At 37.2% G+C, this 22,557-nt stretch overlaps 1 protein-coding gene across 4 annotated transcripts in view; it reads right to left on the reverse strand.

The window, feature by feature from the left end:
• The window catches only part of LOC150087366 (transcription elongation regulator 1), a 329,370-nt gene that overhangs the window by 235,202 nt on the left and 71,611 nt on the right, over positions 1–22,557 (reverse strand). For all 4 annotated transcript variants that reach the window (XM_090371153.1, XM_090371154.1, XM_090371156.1 and 1 more), the window contains 2 exons: positions 6,535–6,814; positions 2,171–2,347 (listed from right to left, as the gene is read on the reverse strand). In XM_090371153.1, the coding sequence (XP_090227279.1) occupies positions 2,171–2,347; positions 6,535–6,814 (457 nt within the window). The remainder of the gene's footprint in view (positions 1–2,170; positions 2,348–6,534; positions 6,815–22,557) is intronic.

Consider the following 22,557-nt stretch of genomic DNA (forward strand, 5'->3'; position numbering starts at 1 on the left):
TCCCAATGGGCTTTGGTCTACCTTCTACTCCAGTGGTGTCCAACCTTTTCCTGTACAGGGAAAAGGTTGTGACACACTTCAATCCAGCAAATACATATTCTTGTTTAGGCCTGTTGTTGTTGTTATTTGGTTTTTAGGATATGCGGTGGTCATTCCCTGACCTTTCCGCATCCTTCGTATTTGGTGGTCACGGGCTCGAACCTCAGTCTAATCAAGGCCTGTTGTAGCAGATTTGTCAGGAGCATGAATGCAGTAGCATATGCTCTTTGAGTGGGCCAGGGTTTAAGTCCCTGACTGCTAAATATGATTAATATTTGTATTGATTGATTTATTGTAAACTCCACTGACCTAGTGGTCGTGCCGGAGTATAAACAAGAATATGTATTTGCTGGATCAAAGTGCATCACTGGTGGGCTTACAGTTTTAAGAAATAGTAGTGAAGAAATTGTTTTTGTCATCAACCAAGCTCTGGTTGGGCTGAGAATCGGATTATTAATTTATTTGGCTAAAATTCTCGTTCACATTCACTCCATGAAATTGGTATTGTACTCAGAGCGTTCATCAAATACTCTTCAATTTTTCCGAAACCATCTTTTCAATTAGGTATTCTTGAAGTCCATGAATTGCATCTCTTTCATTTAACTGAAGCCTAATTGACAATTTTCTAACTTCATTCTCACCAAATGCCAACATTTCATGTTTAGAAGGTTTAATACCTTCATTGCCCTCATTTTCCTTCTCTCGTCATCGATATTGTCACTAGTTCTTATATGTCGATTCATGGTTACTTCAGAAAATGTCATTCAGCAACAGACTTAAATTTCAATTTTTCCTGATAGCAAAGAATGGGTATCGGCAACTACAGTGAAACTTCTCCTAACAGACACCTCTCGTTAACGGACATCTCTCTACAACGGACATTTTCAAATGCTCCAACTCACCTCCATTGGTTTTAACGTGTTTGCAGCTTCTGTCTAGCGGACATTCTCTGTAACGGACGCAGATAGGCAATCTGCACTGTTTCATTTAGATTAGCACTTAATTTGATCTCCCCATAACGGACAGCGGGCAAGCTCACGGCCCTTTTTCTAGGAACTTTTCTTCCACGCATTGCCTCAATCATGTGTTTATTTTCTATTTGCGATTCTCTGAATTTTATCAAGGTTTACGTCGCGGTTCTAAACCCTTTTTCAAGAATTTTAAGGCACGTGTAAAACTTCTGATGAATTCGGTGTGTGCAGGGAGGGGGGGGGGGAATATAGTCGGCCTTTCGTCGTTTCAGTTTTCAGTTTTGTTCAGTGTCGTGTGAAGTGCACAATGTCTTCTCGTAAACATTTAACTTTAAAAGATAGTCGAACTCATTAACACGTATGATCGGCAAAAAAATAGTGTTCGCAATTTCGCTGTAAAATTCAAAATCGGGAAGACGCAGGTAAGCGACATCCTAAAGGGAAAAAAATGAACTGCTCAAACAATTTTGGCAACACGTAAATGATCAGGTTCAAAAAATCATTCCCGAAAACTGTTAGACTTCAAATTTGTCGCGCACTTGCTAAAAAAAATTCCCATTAATGGGCCTATTATTAGGGAAAAGGCTTTGGAGGTTGCGAAATCTATGGAAGTAAATGAGTTCAAAGCTTCTGTGGGATGGCTAGACAAGTTCAAAACTCGGCATAAAATTTCTTGGAAAACCAAGAACCAATTTCTTGTAGCTTCTCTAGTAGAGAAGACTACTGTTATTTATTTTCAGAGGATACCACCACCCAGATGATCGTTTCGAAGCTAGTGGGCTTCATCATCAGTGGGCAGGCAGGTACCCTGGTAGTGCACCATGCCATCACTCATATTGTGGATATAACTTCACAACTGTGATGGCATGTTGCACTACCAGAGTACCTGCCTGACCACTGATGATGAAGCCCACTAGCTTTGAAACGATCGTCTGGGTGGTGGTATCCTCTGAAAATAAATAACAGTAGTCTTCTCTACTAGAGAAGCATTATTTATTTGAAGTAGTGCAATACCAGCTATCTCGTTGTGAAGGCACCCACAATATGAGATACTATTAAACGGTGCCTTTTACACTACATACATAGTTCAAATATATGGGTTAACTATGGTGTATCTACACCGATATTATATAGTACTTGAAAATATAAATGAAACTTACCTTTCCTTCAGAAGCCTTGGTTTCTACCCATATTTCACCAGTAAGATCAATGCCAGCTACTGATAGCGCAAGGGCAGATGCTGCATTTGTAAGTGATTGTGAATTTGGCTGAGCTGGCCCACCACCAGGAGGAGGATAGCCTGGAGGAGGAACATGAAGTGGTGGCAACATTGGACGCTAATAGAAAGAAGGGAAAAAAGTTTTTAATACATATGTGCATACAAAATGCCAGATAAATTAATAACAACTTGGCTGTTCCAACTTAGTTTTTGCACTTTTGGTTTCAAATTACATATTTATTAATTTTTTTTTTAATTATTATTAACAGAAAGCTGTGGGCACTATAAGCATTATATTGTTATGGTGTATTTGACTGAAGAAATTATCATTTTTAGCAAATCTCACCCCCCCCACCAAACCAAAATATCAATTTTTGTTTTAGGGGAGTATATAATAGCTTTACAATGTATTTATTCATATGCACACCAGGCTTTTTAATAATCCTACTTCAATACTATACTGAGCAGCCACTTTATTAGATACATTTATATAAAAGTAAGTAGGTCCCCCTTTATCCATCAGAACAACCCAAATTCATTGTGGCATGAGCACAATGAGGTGTCAAAAGCATACCACAAGGATGCTGGTCCAACTTAACTCAGTGTATTTCACAGTTGTTGCAAATTGGATAGTTGCTAATCTGTAATGTGAAGAGCTCATTCCATAGGAGATCAATTGAATTAAGATATAATGAGTGGGAAGCCATCGCAGTAGTCCGAATTTACGCTCATGCTCCTGGAAAAAGTTCTGGCCTTGTGACTGGTGCATTATCCTGTTGGAAGAACCCATTCAAACATTTATGGCATGCCATTCCATGAATACTGTAGCCATGAAGAGAAGCAGCTGGGAAACATTTTCTAAATTACTAATGGCATCCAGATTGTGCTCCACTGGTGTCAAAGTGGTCTGATGTGCACCTTGATAACATTCCCCACACCATTTTACTACCACAAAGCTGTTTTGCTGACAGCTTGCAGGATGAATCCATAGAATAATGCTATTTTCACACATTTTGCATGTGTTCTGGTCCTCCCATCAAGCACGAAACAAAACAGAAAGTGGGATTCATCAGGCCAGACGACAGCTTTCCAATCCTACACTCCCCAGTGTCGGTGTTCCTGAGCAACTGCAACCACACTTCCTGTTTTTGCTGACAGGAGTGTAACCCCGTTCAGCTGTTTGCTGCAACCACCCTTCAATGACAAGGTACAAATTGTGCATTCTGAAATTCCTCTTTAGTTACTACCATTACTCTAGATTGTGATTTGAATGACTGCAGCCTTTCTTATGCTGTTTGATTTCTGTTTTTTCTGGTGCAAGAGCAACAGCTATAGTGGCCATGACCATCTGTTATGTGCACATCTCGTTAGCTTCCGATGGCCTCTTGCAGCAATGATCTGTTTCTGACTAAAGGATTGCTGTTAGCTGGATATCATCTGGCTATTGGACCAACCTTGATACACCCAAAACACAACTGTACATGAAAATCACAGTAAGGCTGAAATTTCCAAGACAATCATGCTGGCACTAACCTATCATGTCATTTCCAAAGTCACTTCAATCTTTCTTCCTACCCATTCTTGCAGTGAACTGCCCAAATATAGCATCCCTATGTATCCACTCACCTGCTTTATATCACATGGAAAGAATACACAATACTATTGCCATTTTGATATATAATCATGCTGAAGGAGAGATCCATGTCATGAAAAAATAGGTGTATCTAATGAAGTACCACTCAATATATAACCATTACACCTTTATTTCAATTGAGGATCTATTTATTAACTTCCCACCTTCTTAAAAGATGAGAGTTAACGAAAAACCTTGAGACAAAGCCATGAGTCATGAAAACAGATTTTCCAAGCAGTTCATATCCAATGAATAGGCTAAGATAAAATTTCAACATTTTTAACAACAAAAATTCTCTTTGCTTGCAGATATGGACAGTCACCTTGAAAAATAAATTGTCTATTGCTGATACTCTCTCGCTGAGGTGATCATTTGAGAAGAAATAAATGCCTTTATATATCATGCCATTCACATTCACAGCACTGTCAAAGAACTTCACTCTTACTATTGCCACTGACTGAAAAACACCCAAAACCATTACACTGGTGGAAACCTTCGCAGTCCTGATTGCTGAATCATGCAGATTGAATTAAACTGAAAAAACTGTACGGGAATTGCTGCCACTCAGACTGATTTTTTTTCATCACTAAACAAAACTTTCTGCTGCTTTTCATTAAGAACAGACAAATTATTAGATGGAATAAATAAGTGATGCTGAAGTGGTTTTTTTTTTTTTTTTTGCTGATGCTTTTTAAGCTTGCTTTCATACATAATTTGATAATACTAACTTTCCACTAGACTGGCACATAATGACAAGTTAAAATTTTGTGTGCCATGTTAAAAAGGTGTCAATATATATGAATCTCACTCACAATTTAGTTACTACTATGATCCAAGAATTATAAAATTATTCACACAATTTTTTGATCAAATCTTTCTATTAGAAAGTTCACATGCATTTTAAAAAGTTCACATTTTATTTTAGCCAGCGAGTTATAAATTACTATAAATTACTGGAATAAGTTACCTACATGGGTGGTAGAGGCTGACAGTCTGGGGAAATTCAAAGGTCAACTGGATAATTACCTAAGGAAGGAGGGAAATGCATAGGTTGTCCATTTCCTTTTTTCTTAGTAATTTTTATTATTTAAAAAAAAATTTTTTTTATTATTATTATTAATTTGTTTTTATTCTTATTATTTTATTTTACATCTTTTCATGTAGATTATAAATGCAAATGTGGCTGTTTTGCATTCAGTTCTCTAAACATAACTCGAGATAATTTTTTTTAGTTATGGCCTTCTTGCGTTTAATATATTAAATATGGGTGGTACTATAAAATTGGATAGCAGACTATGATTATGAATTTAAAAATGAAATTCAAAGAAAAGTGATCAATAAAAATACTTTCACCATGATCAACATCACTCCTGTATTCTAAGGTTACATAGTGTTTCAGAGGAATTTCCTTCTCCTTTGTCATACAATACTACAGAAACAATAAACACCGTGTTGCCATAACCATATATAAATTACAAAACAATTTAGTACTACAACCACTTTTTAACATGAAGCAAATATGCATTCATTTGTTGTAGTCAAATTGTCCATTAGGTAAGGCAAAAATATTCTGTCTATACCAGTGATATATTACTTGAATTGTGTTGTGTTATAGTCCGTTTTGGGTTCAGCTTGCATTCTGATTCTGTGTTATTTTGCATTTCACCAAAAAAATTCAAAATCAAAGAACATTCTGGAGACACAATACACTGCACGTAATGGTTTCAGCAGCAACATCAACTAGACACATTTTTTAACCATACTTCTTTTACTGAATAGTAAAGAACCAGATTAACTTGCCTATGTTGAGAAGTCGGTTGATACCACAACTAGAATACTGAAGTTTCTCAGCAATTTGGTTTCAACAAGGAAGGTCAACTTCCCATTACACAATCTCAGTGATGTTTTCCATTACAAATGGATAGATGTGGCTGAGCCACTACTGGAACCCATGGAGTAGCCCATAGAGATCCCAGCTGAATACATCAAGAAACAAGACATGAAATAGAAACACTATTACACGAGAATAGAACTCAGAGGCAGCAGACAATGCATCTGCCAAAATAATATATGGAAAATTGTACCGCACATCTCACAGGATATGGAGAAGCATTCTGTCATGACAGCGCCCAAAACATTTATTAACATTGACACATAATACCAACTGATAAAATGTGAAACAAGTTCAGAGAGAGAAAAGAGTAAGATAGAAAGAAAAAAGCAGACGGGGGAACCGATCGAAAGATAAAGAGGAAAAAAAAAAAAAAAACAGAGAAAGAAACAAGAAAACAGAAAAGAGAGTAAAGGGGAAAAGAATGAAAGTGAAAATTAAGTAAGAATGAACAAAAATGGAAAGAGAGGAAGAAAAAAAGAGAGCAAAATAAGGAGAGAGAAAGGGAAAAAGAGAAAAAACACAAATCAAGAGAATGGAAAAAGAAAGAAAACAGAGAGATAAAATGCAGAGAGAGAGAGAAGGAAAAGGAGAAAAAACACAGAGGAAGAGAGAGATAAAAAGGAAAAGGAGATAAAACATAAAGGGAGAGAAAGGGGGAAGGGAAAAAAGACATGACATACAGGGAGCAAATAAATAATCAATGAGATTTTCACAAAAGTCCTGTTACTTATAGATTAACAGGTTGTTTGAAAATTCTTAAATTTTTCAGGAATCTTACCATTCCAGGTGGTGGAGAAGGTGGTATGCCTGGTGGACCCATTCCAGGAGGTGGAGGTGGTGGTAAACCAGGAGGAGGTGGCATTCCTGGAGGTGGCATTGGAGGTGGTGGAAAATTTGGATCAAAATGAGGTGGTGGTGGTGGACCTCTATATCCTGGTGGAGGAGGTCGTCCCATCATGCGGGGACCTCCTCGCATGTGTGGAGGAGCAGGACCTCTCATGTGAGGTGGAGGAGGGCCTCTGAATCTAGGAGGGGGACCACGGGGACCAAATGGAGGTCTGAAAAAAAAATTCAAAAATGCCTATCTGTACACTGTATTTTATACATTGAAATCCAACTAAGTGAATATAAATACAAATGTGTTAAATCACATACTTACTATTAAAACCTAGACTCAAATCTTTCAAGGTCCACAAATTTTAGGTAGGGAGAAAAAAATAAAAAAGGATACAGAACTTGATCCAGACCAGATATTTCTAGTCTTTCCCAATGGCAAGAGTGTTGTACCTATTACAGCTAATACACCTGGAACAAAGGTTCCCAACACGTTGGGCATGCCTCCAGGGGTATACTTCATTTTGGAAGAGGAGGGGACTTGTTTTTATGAAGAACTTTTTTTTAACAAAATAAGGGCAAACCATCCCGCTAATTCAAGTAAAAAGCATATTTTATTTCAATATCTGAGATTACGTGTATAATTTATAAAAGAATGTATACTCAACTAAATTTTGCCAATTTTGTTTATTTACACTTGTTCTGGTAAGGGGAAAGCATGAAATTTATGAAAAGGGCACAAGGTACAAAAGTTTGGAAACATCTGCCTTAGAAGTTTCCCACTAGTCCTTCCTGAACAAAAAATAATCATTAATTGTCCCTGAGATTGAAAACACACTATTTCTGTGTTCGTGGCTTGGAAATCAAATTTATTATGTATAAATAATTTAGTATTTATACTAAATTATTTATACATAATAAATAATTTAGTATAAATACTAAATAATAGCTAATACAATAATCTAATAACTAAGACTTACATTTTGGAGAATATTACTACTACTGCACCAAAATTATTAACTACATATTTACATACAAATTTTTGGAAAGGAAACGCTGAAATTAAATTTACATTATTTAACAATATAATAATATTCACTTACAGATGTGAAGAAAATACATCTTTACATGAAAATAAAAATATTTAGTTTAAAAATAACTGCTGAACCAAGCTTACAATAACCTTTGACAAAAAAAAAAAAAAAACTGTTTAGAAAAATTTGAATAAATTTAGACTATTAACACAGATTTGTGTCAGTCTGAGACACCTTTAGACCTTCCTTTTTTGTGCAAAGGAAATGAAAAAGGAATTAAGAAAATAAAGTTACAGTGTCTGCTTCACTTCAATCAGGTCTGACTGATGGTATCTGAAGAAAGGGCCCTTTTGTACTACATATGCTGTGGGAATCATACTTAATTGGGTAAGTAAAAATTTAAAGAAAAATTTGTGTACATATATATACCTATATATATATATATATATATACACACACACACACACACAGGGTGATTCACTACCAGTGCGACAAACTTTCAGGAGGTGTAGGGGGCACAAAGACGAATCGGAATCACATAGCATTGCAGGGTCTGAAATGCCTTCGTCATGCAGTAGAGGACATTGAATAGGAGGTCGCGTGAACAGCGATCCTGCTGGAAGTCAGCATTTGTGAACTGGTTCCCTACGAGGCAGTAGGATGGACGAGTATTCAAACGTTGAACTGGCCTACATGCACCTTGCGTATGGAGCTGCGGACTGTAACGGGCGCGCCACTCTGCACTTGTACCAGGAACGTTTCCCGCACAGGCGTGCTCCTCATCATACGATTTTCGCACGTGTGCACAGAAGATTACGTGAGACTGGTTGTTTCACGAGAGGTAACATGAATTGAGAGCGAATGACGAGGATGCCAGACAATGAAGAGAATGTCCTACGCCTTGCAGAAGGCAATCCGAGTACGAGTACTCGAGCGATAGGCCAACGATTGGGTATTTCCCAATCCACTGTATGGAGGATACTGTCAACAAACCAAATGAGTTCATACCATCTGCAACGCGTCCAATCATTGGAATCTGCGGATTATCCACTCCGGAGGACTTTTGCTACTTGGTTTCTTCAACAGAAACGGTTCGCAGATGCTGACTTCCAGCGGGATCGCTGTTCACGCAGCCTCCTGTTCAATGTCCTCTACCACATGACGAAGGCATTTCGGACCCTGCAATGCTATGTGATTCCAATTCGTCTTTGTGCCCCCTAAACCTCCTGCAAGTTTGTCGCACTGGTAGTGAATCACCCTGTATATATATATATATACATATACACACATGTACATACATATACATGTGTATGTGTATATAAAAAAATTGTATATGTATATGTTTAAAAATGTTTTAAAAATATATAAATTTTTTTTCACATACCCAATTTAACCATTAGCTTTCCTATTTCCACTTTATTTCATTCATTTTCTTTCCATTAAAGTTTTGGTTTACTTGTCTCCCCTATTCTAACTTCCTGCTCATTGTTTCCTCCTGTTTGACTTGCTTAGCCCAATTTCAAGTGAGCAGTTTCCTATGCCACATGCACACTCCAATACTTGGTAGTAGTTTAGTGCCAACTGACCTGTGACTGCGTGTCACATATTGAAGTAGGGGATATTCCCAGTCTACAGGTGAAATATGGGAGGTGTAAGTTTGAGGTTCCACTTTTAGGCAGTGGAGATATGTGTGAGAATTTGTGATGCAGTTAAAAGACAAACTTCATACTGGAAGGGAATGACTGTATTAAAGTAAGTTTTAAAAAAATATATACATTTTCCAACTGGGCTCCACAGTACCCTCGAGTTCCATGGGATTTTTTACCCTCCCTCCATGACTTGTACCCTAAGCGGAACAGGTAAGCTCACACGATGTCCAAGTCATTACACGATTTGTTCCTGCAATCACCAACCTCCGTCTTGTAATGAATCTCAACAACAAAACTTTTATCTTCAAGGGATCGTTACAACAGGATCAACATAGTGATTTCCACATGAACATGAGGTCTTTTAATTATAAAATCTCAATTTTTATTTTTATCAACAGTTCACATTTTATTTTTGCAAAGCTGGTGAAACCAAAGCTCTACAGATGATTAGATAGCTGTCAGCAGCATCTCACAGATATCATGGGAATGTGGAGTTCAGTAAAACACATACCACTATCGCCTGCCTGGTGTCTGTTAAATGCAAAAAAAAAAAAAAAATTGCCATAATTCACACTAAAATAGGATATACAGTTATAATCATTTAGAGAATATTGGCAAAGATAGATATGTGGGGGGGGGGGATTATTTTATTTCCAATTTTAAACAAAAAGCAAAAAAATTTTAAATGTGGCATCTGTCAAGTCACTCGACTCAGAGAGAGAGAATTTTACAATCTTTAGGTTTGTTTTTTAATGTAAGAGGTGGCAGATAATATAGAGAAAGGTTTTTCTGACAGATATATAATTGACAATATTTTAATATGGATTAAGAAATAGCCAAGATTCAGAACCATTCTGAGTAGCAATTTTCAAAGTATGTTCTGGAAAACTATTATGATTGTACAAAGCTTCCATTAACTTTGTCACTGATTTTTTTAATTTCAAAATTATTCAAATAATTTTGCACTAGGTTATAATGAAAATTATGTTTTGAAACTGGCTTCTTTTTTTTTTTTTAACAATGAGTAATCCAACCTTTTTAAAAAAATTTTGTAATTCAGTATTCAAAAAAATCAGGGCAGCAAGCCTTTTGGCAACAATGGAAACAATCAATGATTTCAGTTATGCACTGCTATCACACCCACCTTATTTTTCCACTAAAAAAAAAAGTACTACACATTGGGGCAAATAATGATGTTACTCATGTTGTCACAAGGAGTTGCAGGACTAAGATTGTGGTTTTCACATGAGGAGTCTAGAAAGGGTGAGGGAACACAGAATTGAGTGTACAGTCCTTATGGTGATTATGCTGAATAAAAAGTTGATTCAGTACCAGATTGCAACATTCTTTCTATGGCAGGCCAGATAATTTCCAAAAAAAAAAAAAAAAAAAAAAAAAAGATTCATATTTATATAAAAAGTTTTATTGGACTGTTCTGTGAAACCTGCATTTTCACTTGCAGGCTGCACAGAATAGCCTAGAGCAGAATTTTCCAACCTTTTTTCATACGAACCACTTTTATATTTTACTCAGAAGACACAGATCTACTTTAATATTTGAAGTCACAGACCACAAAAAGTATTAAACTATGCATACAAATATATTAACTTTTTAAAATTATTATTAGGCTCATAAAAGCAACCCTAACTGGCTCTAAGGCAGTGGTGAGAATTGACGAGTTGGCAACTCCCTTTGACATTAACGCTGGTGTTAGATAAGGCGATACACCCTCCACTGTGTTATTTAACTTGGTTTTGGAGGCGGCTGTCAGAAAATTAGAAGTGACTGGACAAACCTGCACAAAGACAGTGCAAGTCTGTGCATATGCTGACGATGTCACTATTATGACTAAAGGAGCACTGGAGGAAACAGTGGCCAGGCTAGATAGTGAAGCACAAAGAAGAGAACTTAAGATAAATGAAGTGAAGACAAAATGTATGGAAGCCTGGAGAACAGCAGATAACATGGAAAATTTAAGAACCGGTCCAACTCTATTACTAATGAAATTAGAGTCCCGTACACTGAGTGGAAACATGTTTCTATGCCCACGAAAAACTAATGAAGTCCAGAATATTGAACAGACATTTAAAATTAAGAATATACAAACGTCTCATTAGACCAGTTGTGACGTACGGTTGCAAAGCTTGGACATTAACGAGTTGTTGTTGTTATTTGGTTTTTTAGGAGCATTAGCAACTAAGGCCATATTGCTCCGAGGATATGCAGTGGTCATTCCCTGACCTTTCCGCATCCTCTGTATTTGGTGGCTCACGGGCTTGAACCCTGGTCTAATCAAGAAGCGTGTGCTACGCACTGCTGCTCCTGCCCACCTGGCTACGGACATTAACGAGTAAAGATGAGCAGTCGTTGAGAGTATTCAAGCGTAGAATTTTAAGAAAAGTTTTTGGGCCTGTATAAGATGTTGATGGATCCTGGAGGATCAGAATGAACCATGAACTTGACCATCTTATTCAGGGTGTGCACGTTGTCAGATTTGTGAAGAGCCAGAGACTTGCCTGGTTGAGACATGTTATGAGAATGGATGACAGCAAAACAACTAAAAGTATAATGAAATGGAAACCTACCAGTAGGAGGGTGAGAGGAAAACTGCAGAAAAGATGGATGGATGACATAGAAGAGAACTTAAAGATCATGAGAATAAGAAGTTGGAGAAGATTGACTTCTGGGAGGGCTTACTGGTGAAACATCGTTGAGAAGGCTAAGACCCACCCTGGGTTATAATGCCAGAAGAAGAATATACAGTGGATTCCGGTTATTTGGGCCACCAGTTAATCGGGGTAGCCGTTTATTTGGGGCAAATCTTAAAAAACAGAAACCAATCGAGAAAATAGCCAGGGTTTACTTCACTTAATTGGGACAGCATGCCGTTTAATCAGGGCAGGAGACCGCAGCACTGGAGATTACCCTACGATTGTCTTCGACGGTACCACATGGTTCGGTCGAAATTCTGGAGGTCACAACCATAAAACAATTAGCAGTCACCTGTTCATTGGGCTTTTCTGTTAGTGAAATTACCATAACTCCTCTGACCGTTTGGTCGTCCCGGAGTATAAACATAAAATTTATTTATTCATTATAACCGGACAGTAAACTCGATCTTACTGAATTTGAGATAATACCGACAGCTAGAATTCTGTGGGTTATTACGGTGAAATGTGTTTACACTATCATGAAATCTTCAATCATATAAAAAAAATTAATTTTCAGCTCTTCTCTTCATTCCTATTTTTAAAGCTTTGTAACTCGTTACTCCATTCTCACTTGCAAGTATTGTGTTACTTGCAATTTGTTTGTGCCATGTTCTTTGTTATTGATTGCTTATCTCTTTACTTTTTAAATTTTACCCCCCACCCACAAATGTCAACTAGTTCGTATGTACATATTACAGTACGTATTAATTATTCCGATTTTCACGTATCATTTAATTTTTTAATTGGTAAGGTAATAATGGGTGAATTTGTGCTTAATATCTTTGCTTTTATAGCCTGTGGATAATATTCCTCCTATTTTTCGTTAATTAGAATCGCTGTTTAATAGAATTAAAATTCAATTCACAAACGTGATCACAATGACTGGCGCTTACTGCACATCATATAGTAAACGGTACTTTACTATGGTGACTCCATCGTAACATGATTTGATTGTACAGTGAACCAATTGTAAAGGGGGGGGCACATTGTATTTTTAACTATTTACGTGAAACTTCGGATAATTGCAGCAGCTGCTTAATCGGGCCAAAATGCATTAGTCTCGATGTGGCCCAAATAACCGGAATGGACTGTATATATTAATATGTATATTAATAGTTGCAGTTATTAATATATTATAGTAATCTATAATCAATATTGCTCAACATATATAGTACACATTAGTTTGTTATAAGTATACCTGTATTTCCATTCACAGCTAATGGGAGTTTCCAACTGCAGAAATGCTTTTTCCAAAACCCTGTGAATCACAGGTTGGAAAACACTGACCTAGAGGACCTCAGGCTATTCTAATGTTCTTAAGTCTATAAGCTGTTCAAGCACATGATTAGAGCTTTTAGCACCAACTGACTGAGAGCTGGTGGGGTGGGCATTATGAGACAGGATAATTTCCCTCCCTTACAGCTTCACTACTGATGGCTGCCCATGCACTCGGCCATCTGCCTAAGGATGAAGACTTTTACACTAAGAGCACTTGGTACATATTTTAGAATTTCATATATTTTCATATATTTTAGAATCCTCATAGCACAATGTCATGTTTCTACAGACTCCAACAGACCAAATTTTTGTAAAAATGTAATTCCTAGTTATGTATCATGACTTGCTATTTCCGTTTTGGAATATTAATTTAAGCATATCCTTAATCACTGATCTCTTTCCTCAACTGTGGTTGAATAGAACTGATATTTACAGTGGCTGAAGACACAGGAGTATAGTAAACAATGCTAAGAGTATAATAAATCAATTCGATGAATTTGAAGAGCTGGTCAAGACATAAAAGGCAGATATTGTTGGGATACCAGAGACGTGTTTTCACACAGATATAAGGGAATGCAGAATTGGAATTTAAAGAGTACAATGTGTACAGAAAGGACAGACAAGATAGGAAGGGAGGGAGGAGAGGTTATGTTGTTAGTTAGGAAACAAAATCTAAAGAAAATTTAAATCAGAGGTAAAGGGAACAGTTTTAGCTTTAGTAAAGGTAACTATCGTGGTAGTAGTAGTAGTAGTGGCATGTGATGCAAGAAAGCAAGTGTATGAGCTTATGCAGCATCAGCCAAAAAAAAAAAAAAAAAAAAAATCACACCATTCCCTCCAAATGCCTGTCCAGTTCCTCCTTAAATTTATTCAACCTATCAACTTCCACAATGACAGATGGAAGTTTGTTCCAACAATTAACCGCCCACTGGCAAAAGGCAAATTTCCACACATCTATTCTACATCTGTCCTTTCTTAATTTAAATTTATGCCCCCTTAGGTTCGTAATCTGAACAAGTGGAAGGATCCCATCAGAATTCAGCATGCTCAACCCATTCAAGGCCTTATACACCTCAATCACCGCGCAGGTGCCTAGTCTCCAGCCACTGCAATTTGCAGAACTTAAGCCTCTCTTGGTAAGAGGATCCCTTCATTCCCCTCACCAATCTTGTTGCCCTTCTCTGTACACACTCAAGTAAATCTACATCCTTCCTAAAATGAGGCCTCCAGAGCTGTATGCAGTACTCAAGGTGTGGCCTGACCATTGCCTTATACAGAGGGACAATCACCTCCTTCCCCCTGCTAGCAAAATTCCTATATATCATTGACAAAACCCCACGACCTGCCCTGGCAGCCTGTCTGCATTGCTCAGAAAACTTCATATCTGACTGCACAATTACTCCCAGGTCTTTTTCATTTTCTACCACCTTAAGTGTAGTACCACACAGTTGGTACGTCTCTCTGGGGTTACTTCTACCCATATGCAGTACTTTGCATTTATCAAGGTTAAACTTCAGTTGCCACTTCTTAGCCCATCTGCCCAAATTATCTAGATCCTGTTGCAGTAGCACACTGCCATTACTGTCATTAACAATCCTGCCAACCTTTGTATCATCTGCAAACTTCGACATTAAGCCTGATATACCTTCATCAATATCATTGATAAATAAACAAAACAACAGTAGACCTAACACCAAACCCTTGGGACTCCACTAATAACATTAGTCCAAGAAGAGCAGCACCCATTGATTACTACCCTGTCTTCTCCCACTTAACCATCCTTTTATCCATTGTAGCAACTTACCCTTAATACCATTCTGCTCCAATTTGTACAATTGTCTTCCATGCGCAACAGTGTCAAAAGCTTTCCTGAAATCCAAATATATGATATCAAAATTATTTTTTGCATCCAGTTCCTTTGTAACCACATCATAATATCCTATCAAATTTGTCAGACAAGACTTTCCCTTAACAAACCCATGCTGTGTCTGAATTATTGCTGCAGTCTTGTCTAGATGATCCTGAAATGCATCTTTAACCAGTGACTGCATTATTTTACCCGGATCAGAAGTTAAACTAACTGGTCTGTAATTACTCGTGTCACCCCTTCGATCCCCCTTTGTGAATTGGGGATACATTTGCACATCTCCAGTCCGTGGGAAACTCCCCTGAGTCCAAGGATGATACAATGAGACCAACTAATGATATTACCAACAGTAAATTCTAAATAAGAAGTATTCAAAGAATTAATCTTGGAACCTACTAGGATTTTCATGCCAACTAAGAAATACTGTTCAGGGTACAGGCCTAAATGGATATCAGATGAACTAATGAAATTTGTGACAGAGAAGAAAATTGCATGGGATGCATATAAATTATCAGGCAACACATGGTAGATATAAGCTAGTCTGTAATCAAGTCACAAAGAATGTTAGGCAGGCAAAGGCAGATTACGAGAAATCTTTTGCAATGGATGCAAAGAAAAACAGCAAAGACTTTACTTATACAAAGTCTAGAACAAGAGGATGAATCAGATTGTTACACCTGATATCAATGGTTCAACTGTTGGTGATCCTGATCAGGTAGCTGACAAACTGGAGTATTTTGCATCTAAATTCACACATGGTAAATTCTTTAGGGAAGTGGTAGCCAGAAATTTATCATACTCTAACAGGGATCTAAATTATTTTGTAATAACTGAAAGGAAAGTGGAAGAGAAATTGTTGAAGTTAAACATAAGAAAGACACCTGGGGTGGATGGGAGCTATCCAGTTATTTTGAGGGTAGCAACAAAGGAAGTAAGCAAACCCTTAACCATAATTGAGCATCCTTTGATTCGAGAAATTCAGGATTCAGGAGTTTCCAGGGACCATATCCTTCTCTGATGGGCCATTCCTTCACAATATAATGATGTTCTACTGCTCAACTATCACATAAACACAGGAAACAACAATACTTAGTAAAACCACACAGTAGTCCAAGATTACTTTTAAATCACCACAGATTTTTCAACAATATTTCTTATAGTTTAAGGCATTTAATAGCAATGACATGCTATTATAGCCACTGGGACCAATGGTTTGATATCATTGTGTAGCAAAACTGGTTTTAGGCTGAGTTTAGAAGTATCTATGAATTCTCTTCATTCTTCAGGATTGTGTTCAAACTCCGGTTCATCCATCAATCCGTTTGCATCTTTGCATACACAAAGAGGACCCGCAAACATTTTATTTCAGTTTATAAACACAGAAATCCTTGTGGCTTTTGTGCAAATTCCGCTGTTGCAACCTAGATCCTAATGGCTCAGCCTGTTGCTTTGAAAGATTTAAATCCCTAACCAAATCATTAAGTTCACTTTGATTAATTAAGTGTGGGGGTTGTCATTTTCAGGATTGTAACTAGGATCAGCAGACTTTGGGGAGGCAGATATTGGTTCTAGTGACTCTTGCTCTTCTTTCAGAATGATGATTTCTTCACAACTCGGTGAAAGAATAGGGAGTTCTGGTGTGTGTGTGTGTGTGTGTGTGTGTGTGTGTGTGTGTGTGTGTGTGTGTGTGTGTGTGTGTGTGTGTGTGTGTGTGTGCATTGGTCTTATTGAGGACAGAAGGTTGGGATATTTTATTTTAACTCTCGGTGAAGATAGAATATTAGAGCTGGAAAAGGAATTAGAAAATGTGAATTGGAATATCATCGGTTTGGCTGAAACAAGAAGCAGAAATGAATCACTTATAAGTTTATTAAGTGGAAATCTGCTGTATACCAATGGAAACAGCAAAAAGAGCAAGGGTGGAGTTGGCTTTCTGGTCCATAAAGATATAAAAAACCACATTTTGGAATTCAAGAGTACATCACCAAGGGTGTCAAGACTACTACTTAGGATTTCTAAGAGGAAGAAGCTAAAGGTTATAATGATTTATGCACCAACATCAAGCCATGTGATGAAGAGGTTGAAGAATAACTGAGAGGAAAGTGGAGGAGAGATTGTTGAGGATAAACATAAAAAAGGCACCTGGGGTGGATGGGATCTATCCAGTTATATTAAAGGAGGCAGCAAAGGAAGTAAGCAAACCCTTAGCCATAATTATGAGAGCTTCCTTGGACTCAGGGGAGGTACCTATGGACTGGAGATGTGCAAATGTGACCCCAATTCACAAAGGAGGTTCAAAGGCTGACACAAGTAATTATAGACCTGTTAGTTTAACTTCTGTTCCAGGTAAATTAATGGAGGCACTGGTTAAAGAAGCACTGCAGGATCATCTAGACAAGAATTCAGTTATAGCTCAGACGCAGCATGGTTTTGTTAAGGGCAGGTCTTGCCTGACCAATTTGATTGGATACTATGATGTAGTCACAAAAGAACTGGATGCAGGGAATAACTTTGATATTATATATTTGGATCTTAGAAAGGCTTTTGATACTGTTACACATGGAAGACTGCTGCACAAATTGGAGCAGTGTGGCATTGGAGGCAAATTGGCGCTATGGATAAGGGGATGGTTGAGTGGCAGAAGACAGAGAGTGGTAATCAATGGACACTGCTCAACGTGGACTAATGTTATTAGTGGAGTTCCTCAAGGTTCAGTGTTGGGTCCGTTGTTGTTTTCGGTGTTTATGAATGATATTGATGATGGGATATCAAGTTTAATGTCCAAGTTTGCAGATGATACAAAGGTTGGCAGGGTCGTTAAGGACAATACTGATGCTATGCTGCTGCAACAGGATCTGGAAAGGTTGAACAGATGGGCTGAGAGGTGGCAAATGAGGTTTAACATCGACAAATGTAAAGTGCTGCATATGGGAAACAGTAACCCCAGAGCAACGTATCAACTCTGCGGTACTACACTGACAGTGGTGGAGAATGAAAAGGACCTGGGGGTAATTGTGCAGGCAGATATGAAGTTCTCTGAGCAGTGCAGACGAGCTGCAAGAGTAGCTCATGGTGTCTTGTCAATGATATACAGGAATTTTTCTAGCAGGGATAAGGAGGTGATTATTCCCTTGTATAAGGCAATGGTAAGGCCACATCTTGAGTACTGTATACAGGTCTGGAGGCCTCATTTCAAGAAGGATGTAGAGCTGCTGGAACGGGTACAGAGAAGGGCAACAAGATTAGTAAATGGAACAAAGGGTTGCTCTTACGAAGAAAGGCTTAAGTTTTGCAAATTACAGAGTCTGGAGACTAGGCACCGGCGAGGTGATCTGATAGAGGTGTATAAGGCTTTGAATGGTTTGAGCATGCTCAATGCCAATGGGATTCTTCATCTTTCTCAGAATAATCACCTCAGAGGGCATAAATTCAAATTGAGGAAGGACGGATGTCGGATAGATGTGCGGAAATTTGCCTTTGGCCAGCGGGTGGTTGGTTGGTGGAACCGACTTCCATCACTTGTTGTTGAAGTTGATAGCCTAAACAAATTTAAAGCTCAACTGGACAGGTATTTCGAACGAACGGAGGGGTGAAATGGGAGTGGGTTTTTTTTTTTTTTTTTTTTTGGCTGATGCTGAATAAGCTTGCTTTCTTGCATCATATGCCTCTGCTAATGCTAATGCTAAGAACTGTACACCGAAACTGAGTCTTCTAGATGAGCAGAAAATCCACTACACTATCATTATGGGGGGCTACAATGCTAAGGTTGGAAAGGGACAAAACAGTGCAGAAAGGGGAAACTATAGGAAATTTTGGAATTGGGGAAAGAAATGAAAGGGGGTCAAAGACTTGTGGAATTTGCTGAATCTCGTGGAATGCAGTAATGAACACATTTTTCAAGAAAAGGGTGAACAGAAAATGAACATGGAAGAGCCCAAATGGTTTAACAACTAATGAAATCGACTTTCATTATTGTCCTCACTAAAAGAAGATATATAGTGAATGATGTTACCATCCTGAATAATGTAAATGTTGGAAGTGATCACAGAATGGTAAGATGCACACTTGATACAGATGTAAGAAAAGAAAGAAAAAGCTGATTCAAGTAAATAATATGAAGGTCTTTGATAAAACAAGAGAGGAGAAAAAGCAGTATTTTATCTTGAAAACCTCTTAGTATTTGTGAGGCAGAAATAACAATATTCAAGGTGACTTGGTTCTCACCTGATCATCAGAACAGCCAAAAGCATTTTAGAATTGTTCTTCTTCATCCATTCAGCCAGATTTACATAGCAGGTTATACAGCACATACACGGTGCCCACCTTTTATCCTGATCACCCACGTGACAACCAAAATAATAATAAGCTTGTTTCAACTTGTCTGTGATTCAGACAAGGTGAAACATTGCGACTTCACTGTAAATTGTCCACAAACATAGCAAAAACTGTTTGGCAAATTAACGCACACACAACGTTTTCATCCCATTTCATGAGTTTTCACAAGACCAAAATGGAACTTTAAAACAACACAACCTATCACCAGATCTTATAAATTGAAACTAACCCCAAAAATGTACATGAAAGGACTCAAGACAGCTTGTAAAGAAGTAGTCTTTCACAGAGGCAGTTAGCTGCCAGAAATATAGTAGGGTCCACACGTGCTACTGCATAATAAGGATTATAGCAATATAACTCAGAGTGGCAACTCCTCAGGGCCATAAAACTAAAAAGAGGTATTATTATATCATTAAACAACACAGATATGTCTCTTTTGTTACAATATATTCGACCAGGAAAGGTACAGAGTGTGCGGTTGGGCAATTTCGTTGATTTTGAAGCTATTTTGCGTTTGTTTTTTTTAATTGTTTTTGCATTTTTCTAAAAAAATGTGATGTGATAGAAAATTTTTAATGTCATATTCGTAATCAGCATGTACAAATTAACAAAAAATGCTTACCTTCACCCATGTTAGCAAAACCCTGTTGGCCAGTGTTATTATAACTACATTGTCTATACCCCTCAATTGCTTTATAGCTGCAGGGATGGCAATATGGTAGAGATATATTAAAACCACATAAAATTTGCCAGGTAATATAGAATAATAGCCAGAAGCCTTACATTGGTGGGGTGTTAAAAGTAAACTTAAAGAATAATACATGCAACACAAAAATAAGAATAACATGCTGTATGGACAACACAGAATAAATTGCACTGTGGGTAAAAATGAAAGAAGAGTAGGCCTGATAAATACTACAAATTACTTATTATCATGCAACGCCACTGATCACCTTAATGCGAATGTGATACATGGTAAAGACAAAGGAAACAAAGTTCCCTTATATAAATTACTTCATATCAAGTGTTAGCTAACTGGCATACTTAAAATTTAAAACCTTTAAATGCAGTTTGTTTAGCATGCCCATATATGAACAAGCTGGAAACTGAAAATAATAATGTCAAAATATTTTGCCATTGCAAAAAAATTTACTTGGTTACATGTGCACAATGTAGTGTACAATACATAGGACAGACAAGCTTGGCATTACCTTGCCAAATAATCTTGCACAGATTGCAAATTAACAAAGGTAGTAAATTGGAGAATAAAAACAATAATGACAAATTAAATAATGAAACAGAAATTAGGTAGTTCCAAACGCATAAGAAAAGACCCCCATATCCGAGGGGGGGGGAGTATGTTCCAAGACCTACCGTGGATGTCTGAAACCGCAGATATAAGTGAACACCTGCTGATCCCATATATAACGTGGCTTTCTTGTACATACATACATATGATAAAGTTTAATTGATAAATTAAACACACAGTAAGACATTACCAACATTAAATACGGTAATGATAAAGTACAGCAAACTCTCAATTTACTGGGATTGAATTAACCGGGACACTTCAAGACTCCAAATTTAAAAAAAAAAAAAAAAAACCAACCAGAAATCATAAAATTCAAGTAATAACTAGAATAGGTATAAACAAATATTTCGCAAGCCATAAATAAGCAACAAGAACCGGTGTTATAAGCTGTCGTTGGGAGATTGCAACCCCCCTGCTGGCTTCACACCTACTGTTCAAAAAAAAAAGAGACCAAATGTTTAGTTTGATTTAGTGTGTCGCGTCGATTGTTGTGTGCTGTTGCACCGCAAAAGGACAAATTTTGTTTCGTTATTTGTCAGGGATGTTGCAATTTTTCTTTTTTCTTTTTTTATATAGTAACTTTTTTTTTGTTTAGAAATCACGAAAATGATGGGTAAACGCAAGAGTTGTGCTTTCAAATTAAACAAACACGTGAAATTATTCAAATGTTTGAAAATGGTGCATCCGTTAAATCTCTAAAGAAACATTTTAATGTTGGTGACCAAACCATACGCGACATCGTAAAAAATAAAGGGATGCATTGTATTGGACACGCAAAGTAGTACGTGTTAAGTTTTTTGTTTTTTTTTTCCGTGGTTAACTGAATCGGTGGATACCAAGTCAACAGATATGGGGCCACAACTGTATTATCAATTATGGCAGTGGAAAATAATACAACTAAAAGAGAGATTATGGAAGATTTAATGGAAATAATTTTTCATATGTCTAAACAAGGTATTTATGCTATATTTCAAATAGTCAAAAGTACGAGAAACATTAAAGGAATGAGGATAAAGTTTTAAATCGAAACATGGATTTAAATGGTCTGGGAACAAGATTATAGGTGTGAGGACTTCTTGAGCTCCTGGAAACGGATAAGTTTTCATAGAGATTTTATCATATTTTTGATTAATTAACATATTAATTTGTGTTTTACAAATAGATTAAATAGGCTTAATAGCATTCATTAGCTTATTTTTTAAATTTAGCCAGGGTTTTTGTAAGTTACAACTTGCTACTCATATGCTATTTTATCAGAGTTTTGGCATGAATATTACAGCAAGTAACCGGTAGTGCAGAAGAATATAGGGATTTAATTGTAATAAATAAGTAGTTTGAAGGTTTTGATAACTTTTTGGGCATCTTTGGTATTTAGCTAAGGATGTAATTTAACATTGTGATCGTTACGGTATAGCGTATAACTCGAACTTAGCGTAAGGTATAACGTAAAACTAGATATAATACATATCACTGCGTTAGCTTACTATAGTATTGTATAATCAAATATAGTATAGCATAGTAAATTAATCAATTAAATTTATTAACCTTATTAATTTTCATTCTTAATTAAATTGCATTTAAATGAAAATCATGCCCCAGACTAGAGTATCAAAGCACCGTGCACAAAGTAGCAGGAGAGCTGTGGCTCGGGGCAGAATTGAAATGGGCAATTCTCCAAGCAACACAGCCTAAAAATGTGAAACTTGTGAAACTTTCTGGAACAGGACATGATCTAGCCCAGGAGGTTGTCTTGGGTGTGTGTGTGCAAGGTGCAGAGAGGG

This window comes from Mastigoproctus giganteus, chromosome 4 (assembly GCF_048544385.1).
Source record: "Mastigoproctus giganteus isolate SK-2022 chromosome 4, ASM4854438v1, whole genome shotgun sequence".
Lineage (NCBI taxonomy): Eukaryota > Metazoa > Arthropoda > Arachnida > Uropygi > Thelyphonidae > Mastigoproctus > Mastigoproctus giganteus.